This window comes from Maylandia zebra, linkage group LG19 (assembly GCF_041146795.1).
Source record: "Maylandia zebra isolate NMK-2024a linkage group LG19, Mzebra_GT3a, whole genome shotgun sequence".
Classification (NCBI taxonomy): domain Eukaryota; kingdom Metazoa; phylum Chordata; class Actinopteri; order Cichliformes; family Cichlidae; genus Maylandia; species Maylandia zebra.
In genome coordinates, this window is record NC_135185.1 from 11,652,927 (window position 1) to 11,663,510 (window position 10,584).

At 40.4% G+C, this 10,584-nt stretch overlaps 1 protein-coding gene across 1 annotated transcript; it reads right to left on the bottom strand.

Moving 5' to 3' along the window:
- Positions 1-2,848: 2,848 nt before the first annotated feature.
- On the bottom strand, positions 2,849-7,396 carry pax1a (paired box 1a). Its single transcript, XM_004566531.2, has 5 exons — positions 7,093-7,396; positions 5,840-6,469; positions 4,626-4,759; positions 3,941-4,154; positions 2,849-3,461 (listed from the first exon to the last, which is right to left on the bottom strand). The coding sequence occupies exons 1-5, from the start codon at positions 7,094-7,096 to the stop codon at positions 3,358-3,360; spliced, it is 1,086 nt and encodes a 361-aa protein (XP_004566588.1). The 5' UTR covers positions 7,097-7,396; the 3' UTR covers positions 2,849-3,357.
- Between the last annotated feature and the right edge of the window lie 3,188 nt (positions 7,397-10,584).

The window sequence follows — 10,584 nt, forward strand, 5'->3', positions numbered from 1 at the left end:
GCTCATGTGTATCATTTTACATTACAGTTCAAGTAAAACTAATGCAAGTAGGAATTTCTGTATGCAGCTACTGGATTCATCTGACCCGAGGTAATTACAGTCATCTGCAGAGAGATCAGATTGTAGATCTTTAAAAAATACAAATTCTTTTTGACTGTTGTTTCTTTTCAATAAAAAACAACATCTGAAACTAGCCCACCTGCTGCTCTTTGAGCACAGAGGGTCTGCTGAAGACGCAGTGGGGGGTATCACTTGCTGCCCTGATTGATGACCATAGGTCCCGTAGGAAGTAACCCCACCACCATGAAGGAGTATTTTGCGAACCCCAAGTGGTATCCGGGAAAACATGAACGACTCCAGTCAGGGAGCGTGTGTACTCAAAGGCCATCTTAATGTTTGGATATACTGAGTCACTTGGGATTTTGCTGCAAAAGGGGAAAAGAATCAACAGCTGCAAAATAGAGCTTATGACACCCAGATTCCAGCATGTATACCAAAACCAGCCAGTAAAAGACATTAAAGTGCTTTGTATTAAGAAATCCTGGCCTTTTACAGTCGATCATTGCCAGACATTTAATATTTAACTGCTTTTGTAACGGCCGGCAGACAGTGGCAGGGACAACTGCTGTGTCTACGCTTGATTTTGAGATTGTTGTGATTCAGAAACCGTTTTGAAAGCCCACAACATGATCAAGCTGCATACGCTGTACCCAGCAAAATTCAGCAACACCACTATGGCAATCGAGCTGCATTCCAGTTATGCATGTATGCCCTCGAACTTTACAACAACAACATCAGAATAAAAGAATCATAACTCGATATGAATAACAAAAAGCTAAACTTACTGAAATTCATGATAAGTATTGAACTGATCCTCCCTCCAGTCAACACACTTTGAGTTAATGTGTCTGATTTTGCTCAGTTTTATCACTTTAGAATAAACGGATACAATCAATAATCCCAAAAGGTGACTGTCACCTCAGCTCAGTCAAAACACTGTCAAGTCATTCCTGACCGACCTGAAAAGTTAACAGCTTGGAGCACTGGGAACTATAAAGCCACAGCTATTAATTTTTAAGGCATGCTGACGTCAAAAAGGGGGAAGAAACACATTTAGACTATATGACAACTCTTTCTAGCTGGATGTGCTGTTAAAACCACAGAAATGCTCATTGTTACTCAGCCAAACTAAACTGGGTCTGTCACCGAAACAACAGCAGTGCTCACATTCCCCCTGACCACACGTCCTGCATCAGTTCCACTGGAAGTGATGCAGGTTTTACACGGGAACAACAAAGAAAATTCAAATTGTATTCGTCGTTTTTGTTGTTTTGTTTTTTTTAACGAAATTTATTTATTTGCTGATTTATTTTATATTGCAAGTATGTATAAATTTAACATTTAAAAGAATTTTAATTTTTAAAATATTGGTTGCCCAGAAAATAATCGGGGGGGATTTTTTTTAACATTTGTAATTAAATGAAAGTAAAAACAAACAAGTAAGCAAATAAATAAAAACAGTGTTATGCGAGTGTGAATGGTTGTCTGTCCCTATGTGTTAGCCCTGCGACAGACTGGCGACCTGTCCAGGGTGTACCCCGCCTTTCGCCCTATGACAGCTGGGATAGGCTCCAGCGCCCCCCGCGACCCTGAAAAGGATAAGCGGAAGCGAATGGATGGATGGACAGTGTTAATCCACTTTTACTGGTGAAATATGCAAAAGTGCGAAAATATTAACGAAAATATTTATTTCTGACCCAAAGTACAGTTAGACGTTTTGCATTGAGACAAACTAGTGGATTCATACACAACGATAAGTACCATGATAACATGTAAGACCCTGCCTCACATACCAGTGGGCTGGATTTGTTAAAACGCACCATAAATAGGGTCGATTGACCCCCACACATAGAGGCCAAACATATAAGTGAAATCATACATGACAAACGTGGTCACAAAAACCTTCAGTGGCGCACAGTGACGTCTATTAAGCTGTGAGAAGTCTTTTCGTTACGGCTGGTACAGTACAGCCAAACAGGTCACAGGAATAAACAGTTTACACAGAGAGAGCGGGCAGAGCCTGTAGGCCTGTATGGGAAAATTCTCGTAATTTCTATGCGGGACAACAGATCCCACAGGCGGCATGTGGGTGGATTGGACTGTCAGCTGCTCTCCTGCACACACCGTTCATTAACGTGTATGATCAGCCCTCAGATTTTTATCACGGTATCAATTACAGGCCCGATAGCATCAGCCGAGGCGCCCAGCCAGTGGGGAGCTCTTTGGAAGTGTAGGCAGGTTATGCCTGTGTAAACACAGTAATTACCTTTCCCGGTAAGTAGTAGTACTAATCATTCTACCAATATAAAGAGTATAAATCCAATCAAAACATTTTCTCATAAAAGGCAGGCTTAAACTTAATCTCTTTGTCATCGATTCAAACAGGTTACAGGTCATTAAAAGCCTCAAAAAAGGCCAAACGACGCTTTCACAGCTCTTTATTTCACCACCGCCTGGAAAACGGACAACAGTAATATCTGGCAATATCTTAAAGGCCTGTGCCATCACCAATATAGCCAAAGTTAGATTTCAGGGTCCTAATGGTAGGTTAAATTTCTGGTAATCAAAAGCATAATGATTAAGAAAAACTGGCACGAACTGGGGTGAGCCGACCATGGCACTGTCACGGGCTGAAATTAAAAGAAAACTTTACTTCAGCTTTTTCATCTGATTTCCAAATCATAAACTCATCACCTAGTCCCATAAATTAGGACTGAACCAGCTGGTGTCCTCTCATTGATCAAAAGTGAAATGATATCAGCGGCAACAACATGTGGCATTTAAGAAAAAGGCTTTATTTTTGAATATTTACAATGAAATTATAAAAATATATAATTAAAGCTTTGGCAAATATTTTACATTTAGACAATTTATATAATTTGTTCACATCGTTGAGTCACTGTAGAGTCATGGCCACAAATTAAAGATAAGATAATGATAAAAATGGCGGATTACAGACCAGCTCTGGTTTTAGGAAGAAAACATCCAAGGCGGAGGAGACTTACACAATGTTTTTTGTTTTTTTTTAAATCCTGCAATCTCAATTGGAGAATATACTGTCCAGCAACATGAAGGGTTTCAAATGAAAAACAAAGAAAACTATCAGCCAGTGCGGGGAAACACCGATACATCCATGCAAGCTTACATTCATATGGCCGCAGAGACCGGCACTCATAATGCACGTGATCTGGCCCGTGTTTAGATGCAAACAAGCCGTTAGTGTTCAGACTTACTGTCGCAGTTGTTGAAATGAGTTCATTTAAATGGTTGTGGTGACTAAGGTGTTATAATCCCCGGTTATGATGATGAGGTAGGGAGACTGAGTCCGTGCACACTGTTCAAGTCTTCATGTTGCTGCTGCTGCTGCGGCTTGCTCAGGGGACTGGGCGGTTTTCTGTCTCCTGCAAAAAACAGAAGAAATATACAGTGTGCAAATTCCCATCAGGTGATTATTTGCTTCTGTAGAATGGGTCTAAAGAGAACTGTTTTACTTAAGTTTAAAATCCACTTGCTTTCCTCAAACTAGGAACATTTTCAGACGTATTTCCTTAAAAAGTAAGTTTCCAAAGGCTAAAATGGTCTCGGGCAACTTGGCTGGCATGAAGTTGTCCAAGTCTGAAAGGTCAATATTTGATCATTGTCATACAGTTAGACTTTCTCTGGGATTGGGTGTTTACATCCGTTACGGTCATTGCTTATTGCAAAGTGTGGGTGCGTGACAAGAGAAAGGCAGGGAGGGAACCGCGTGGCCTTGTGCGGCCACCAGCTGAATACATTTCAAAAAGTAAAAAATAAAACAAAAACACAACAACAACATTTAATAAAAAAATTACAAGTAATAATAATAATGATAATAATAATATGCCTGCCTGTCCTGTACCTTCTCGGGCCTGGTGTTTAAAGGTCATCGGGGAGTGGATTTCTCCTGCGTGCATGCTCATCCCGCTGCTTGGGTGGGACAGAGCCGGGCTCTGCGTCTGCCAGTGGTGGTGGCCCGGGGCCACGTATCCGCCTGCTGGCCCACTGTACACCCCGTACTGATTGGTTGGGGAGTAAGCACACGCCGGTACATAACTGGACAATGTCGAGGAAGGCTGTGGACAGGCAGATAAGACATGCGGAAAATAAGCACAAACACACAAAATTGACAGAACTTCTAATTGCAGGCTGTGTGACAGCGGCATGTGGCCTTCGGCAGTGGTTCTGAGAAACGGTGCTTGGTGTTTGAGTGGTTTCGAATACATGTGTTTCACTATAATTTAATTTACCATGAATACGCTAAACTAGAATATATACGCGCTACTAGATTTCCTCCATCGACCATCCACTTCAAAACTCAAAAGACTCGTTTACCCAATAAAATCCCGCCTGAACGCAAAAAGAACTCTGTGGATGAGCCCTTTTTACAGTTTTGCCACAGGCCTTTGTAGCACGAGCATCTGGCATTAAGCACTTTGGACTGTTACTTTTACAGAAAATAAATTAAAGCAATGCAAGGTGTGCATACGTGTGCAGTTTGAGTGTAGAAAGGTCACGGGCCGTGCAGTGTACCCACAGATTTTTACCTGAGCATATTTTATGTCGGCGTCAATGGCTGACTTGTCAATCCCGTTGACTGTGTGCGCGGCTGGGAAAGCTGCTCTGTTGACACTACCCCACTCCTCCATTTTTGGTGGGTATCCCTCTGTCCCAGCAATTGCTGATTTAGAGACAGTAACTTTACGTTAAAAGTGTGTAAAAATTAAAAATTCTCAGGTTTCAGAAAATCAAAAGAAAAAACAAAGGAAAGGTAAAGAAAGGAAAATGACAGGGCAGTTTTATTTAACGTCATAATTATAAAAGTAGAAGACAGGTAAACAATTTCCTCACTAACTTTTCTTGAGTATCAAACAGATTTAATTTTCAATACTGAAAAATAGTTTTCAAGACAGGATAAATATAATATTTAATACTATAATAATTATAATTACTCCAGCGCGCAGCTTAATAATGAGTAATAAATAAATAAATACAACTGTCTTAAAAAATAAACAGAAAAAAGCTGTTCGGTTAGAAGGCAACAGCAGCTCATTATAAACATTTCTCTCCGTTTTAATGATTTTTTTTAGGTTTTATTACATAATAAAGTCCTACATGTTATTTTTTATGCGTATGAAAGACAGAGAAAATATAATTGCATAAGGTTTTGAGGAATTTGATCGAGAAAGTATATCTTTAAATAAATAAATAAATAAATAAATATATATATATATATATATATATATATATATATATATATATATATATATATATATATATATATATATATTTATTTATTTATTTATTTATTTATTTATTTTTAGTTCTACATATGTTTTGAATAAATTCAGTTGGAACACAACCGTAGCTGTGAGACCCAACAGTAGATGAGTAAATGAGTAAAATGAGTAAAACACCAGCAAGGCAGAGGGAAAAAAATATAAGGAGTGCTTGAATTATTAGGTTGGATGTAGCAGGTGGGCAAGGTGTTTGTAAATGTATCATCCCATGAAAAGGCCCATTGAGCGTGGCCTTACTACGTTCTGGCTGAATGGTGAAATGGAGGCCTGTGCACATTTTAATGGGCACATTGTCCCGTCTGTTGCCATAGCTGCTTGTACGCAGAGGTATGGAAACTAGTCGTGTGGAATTGCACAATAACCAGCTGTTCAAGTTTATTAAGCTCTTATTTGTGAGAGATAAAGTGTCGTGCATTTTGAAGCCTGTGATTTTAAGGATTATAAAGTGTCGTTTTCCTCACCTGTAGGATCCATGAAGGCTCGTATTCCGAGGATGTTACTGACGGTGTGCGCAGAAGGCCAGGCCCTGGAAATGCTCACATGTCCAGCCGTCACTGGTACTCCAGGAGGGCTGCCCATTTTAGTGCTAGTGGGTGACATAGTGTTGGGGTAGGAATAAGGGTATATGTGGTTGTAGGGGAGGCCTGCCTGCGCGGAGGCTTGCTTGGTGCTTTCATACTGGTTAGGCTGGGAGAGATTTCCAATCTTGTTGCGTAAAATCCTGCTGATCGAGCTAACCGACGGGACATTGTACTTGTCACAAACACCATCAGCCAAAAGCCTGTCCCGGATCTCCCAAGCAAAGATCCCGGGGTCATTTTGTTTGTAGTCCCTGATGTTTTTCACCACGTTCGGCGTCGTGACTCGGGGTTTGCTTCCACCGATGGCACCGGGTAGTATGGAGCCAGTCTCGTTGTACCTCGCTAAAATCTTGCTCACGCAGCCGTGGGAGACTCGGAGTTGCCTGCTTATATCACAGGGTCTAATCCCGAGCTGAGCCAGCTCTACAATTCTTAACCGTATGGCGTTAGGTAGAGGTCGGCCGTTGACGAACACACCGCCCAGTTGGTTCACCTCTCCATAGGTTTGCTCTGCAGGAAAAGAGAAAGATACGAGTTACGTGTTGTTACTCTTTGAGTTGAGTCCACTAATGTGATCAAAGAAAATATTACAGCATGTTTTTTCATTGCATTTATTCTGACACATATTCAATTAAGCGAAAAAAAAAATAGTGAGAGGCAAAAGCATTTTAAAATGCTCAGCTGAGACCGTTTGATGCAGTTCAGTTGTAATCCACGCCATAAACCGAGTTCATAAAGCTGATAGCTGGTTAACCTTTACTTTGCAACTATACAAAGTATATAAAGTGTTTGGCTGGGATTAGCCTCCAACACAACAAAAACATAAAAAATGGCGAGCTCGAAGAATACAAACAAGAGCGCTTCAAAGAAACGCGTCTCACTGGATAATTGGTTCTGTGGTTAAGTTTACGATTTAAAGCTTTAAACAGGCTGTCATTCCTGCTCAGCAGTGCTGGAAAAAATCCCCCAAAGAATAAACTTGTTCTCCAAAAGGTTTTTTTTTTTATTTGCACATTATCTGAACTTGGAGAAGGGGAAAAGTTCCTTAATTCTCTTTTTACGCAGGCGTGCTGAGTTTGGATACGCTTCCATAAGCTACATGTCACTGAAGCATGCAGACGGTAAAGGCTTACCCATTTGCCTATATGTTTCGAGATGCTTGGAAATATAGGTGTCCTTTCAAATGGCTGAATGCGCCGAGCGAGATCAGAGAAGAAAAGGGAACGGGAGGAATGAGCCCCAGAAGAGAAAACGTAGACCTTTTTAAAATCCTCCGAAAGCAGCGTGCCCGCTTCTTTTTGGAAGCAAGTGCCTGCAAGGTACAATAGCGCCAAAGTGATCTTCATCCGATATATGCAATTTAGAGTTATCCCGGGAAGTCCGGAGCCTGCTGGAATTAATTTGGAGCGTCCTTCAACCCTCGCTGTTATACGCCGAGTCTCTGCTTTGGTTTCATTGGTCGTCCTGTGCTGGAAATGCTCTCAGCCAATACAAACCCCATCCGGTTTAAAGCTGCGCAGCCTCCTGACAGTTTTGCATAGAGGGAAGTGGAGACAGGGAAGCGTTTCATCCACCGTTTCTGGTAAGGACTTGTAATATGGGAGATGTAATAAGCGGGATGACAGTAGAGGTGTAACCTTGCTGAACTCGTTCCAAGTAATTTCAGGTCTAAAATAAAATGGAGCCATTTTTAAGACATGTATTAATATCGATAACGCACGTAGTTCAGTTTGACGGTCATTTTTAATAAATGAATCTCACTCTCTTGAACGTTACAGTGTAATTGTATTCATTTAACTGAAATTGCATCAAATTTGAATGTATGAAACCAGTGACGCGTGTTTAAAACAGGGAATGTGTTTGTTTTGTTTTTCTAAATTACCCCCAAAATCTCAAAATATTCTTTTAGAAGATCAGATCTGACACGTTTACAGTTTGTAGAGACTTTTTCTAACTTTTGAGATAAAACAGTTTTGCTTACTTACGCCAACAAATCTTTTTCCTCTTTTTTTATATTGTATATAATAAATAGGCTGACTGAGCAACTCTGGAGTATTTAAAGGTATTATCCCGCAGAAGCGACTCTCTTAGCCACCAGAGCGGGAGGAAACTTGCACACTTCCAGCCTGAGTCTTTTTATAAGCCAGTGTTAAGGCATCAAACATGGGAAGGGCCTCATGTAATCGATACCTCTGTAGATCGCGGAGCTCCCAGACTATGGCTTATCGACTGGATTCCACAGACATACATTATCACAGCATGTTTTCGGAGTTTCCTGTGCAAGTTTAGAAGGTATCGTTTATAAGCTCGCAAAATGTTACTTGTAAAACTTAACAGTCGACCCAATGGTAACAAGGTGTAGTGTCCCCCCCCCCCCCCACACACACACACACACAGACACACACACACCAATCCTCACACACAAGGACGCACGCACGCACGCACATAACCGGCCCAACCCCTCTCCTCTCTGTCTCCTGACTACGTCTCCATCCAAAGCTGAAAGCAGGACACATGGAAAGCATCACGTTAGGTCAGAGGAATAGAGTCAGGGGGGCTGGAGAAGATCGCCTGAAAGCTTCATACCTGCCACGGACACGTTTGGTTTTACTGTGGACTTTGTCTGGAGACCAAGCGACCAGATATCACAAGTCCACATGCTGCATTTCTGCATTTGCAGGTTGCAGAGCGGTGATACTGGACAAACATGAGGAAGCATCAGTTGTGTTCGTTGTTGAGTATAAATTCTATTTAAACATTATTATTATTATTATTATTATTATTATTATTAGTATTATTATCATTATTATTATTATTATCCCTTCTCCGCCAGTGCCCGGCTGGCATTTCTCCCCTCATCTGGACATTGTAGGAACTGCACCGGTTCCCTCAGCACCGCCTCAGCCTCCGTATTTGAATTGGTTTCTGAATGTTGCATGGAAACAAAATATCCAAATAAGCGGCATCGATTAAAACCTTACATTTGCATTTTAGAAAAATGCTACACTGATGAGTCAGCTTTATTATTGGATACATTTACGCAGACGTTATAACACTTTTTGCGGTTTTTTCTCCTCGGCTGACGTTGGACAGCGCTTCAGGTTTTAGTTTCCTGAACTTGAAATTGTCATAATTGCATCACGTGCATCAGTAATTATTTGGAAATACTGATAAATGATACCTTCATTTTGAAAAGTAAAAAAAACAAAACAACTTTGAATACCGGAATATGAATATATGCTGTATCACATGCACATCTTCCACTGGACTGCATTTTTATTATCTAGCGTTTGTCTCTGTGAAATATATTTATTTTCCAGTCTTGGAAATCTGAATTTCTTGGCTTCCGAGCTTCTCGTTTCTCAAATTCAGATGTTTAAAATGATACTGAAGTCAGAAATATGCACGGGAGCGACCTGATTTTCTGCCGCGTAAATCCAGGATGGGTCAGTTAGATAAGAGGCTTCTAGGTCGAGGTCGGTGGTGTGGCTGTATTACAGGAATAAACGAGATTTGACTAAATTGTTTGAATTATTTGTATCCTGTGTTAATGTGTTAGACTGTTGGAACATTTTCTCTCCATGAAAGTAAACCGCAGCTGCTGCAGGTCTACATTTTGCACGCATGTCAGGTGTACGTTGAACCGTCTGACTTTGTCAAGTGTGACAAAACAAAGCAACCTTGAACCGCCCCCACGTTTTTTTTCAGGAGTCACATTGTATCATGTATATTCATAAAATACATGCCCACATAAACATAAATAAATAAACCCAAAAAAGTGCTGTTCAATATCCAATATTTAATTTTAGATCTGAATTTTTTACTCAATGTATTTTGAGGAGCAGTTTGCCCGTGACTACTGTGACAGGTGCGTGGATATTTTCAGATGTTTTCATTTAGCATGAGCATTGATAATGGGGATAATTTGAAGAACAGCAATAAAATTCACGTTATTAAATTCTGTGCAAAAGCAGCTTTTAGTGTGTGTTTACCTTAATTTTTATTCTAGTTGCAGTGCGTAAGACGAAACTGCAACGTGCAGCATTATTGCGCATTAATGCGTCTAAAGCAGGCTTTTACTGTGAAGAGAAACAAGTGTGATCCGTAGATTAGATATCTTTCCACGGGGAAATCATTAAATGTATTTAGTCTGTATTAAATCCTGCTGAAAAAAGTCAGCCTCTGTTCAGTCTCTTTTTAGGCCACCCGTACGTGATGACTTGGGTGTGAGAAAACTTAATTTCATTTAGACCTGCCTTTCGTTTAAACAGGCCTCATTGCATTATTGTAAATGTTCTAAAATTTAACTTGAGAACATGATTTATCATAAATATTTGATTACCTGCGAGCATATATAAAATAAAACGAAGCAAAAAGAAACAAAAAGAAAGTACAAAGGTCTCCAGGGTGTATATTTTCCCTCCAAATCGCTTTTAGATCAAACGCAAGTTATCTCATCCAACTGACACCTGACACCCGTAAGGTGCAGCGACCCCGGTCGGTAAATATTGATGCTGGTTTTAAGTGGCATCAAAGGATTCGCTTCCTCGGGTGTGCTTTGTCTTTAAAGTTTTAAGGTGAATTTAAAGTTATATTTTTCGTTGTCTTAGAGGGGCCTAAAATGT

What these genes read in the sequence shown, in the direction of transcription:
- pax1a (XM_004566531.2), bottom strand. An exon ending in AGCCTTCATGGATCCTACAG is followed by an intron (nt 4,760 to 5,839) that starts GTGAGGAAAACG and finishes TCTCTAAATCAG; the next exon opens with CAATTGCTGGGACAGAGGGA. An exon ending in TAAACACCAGGCCCGAGAAG is followed by an intron (nt 3,462 to 3,940) that starts GTACAGGACAGG and finishes TGTTTTTTGCAG; the next exon opens with GAGACAGAAAACCGCCCAGT.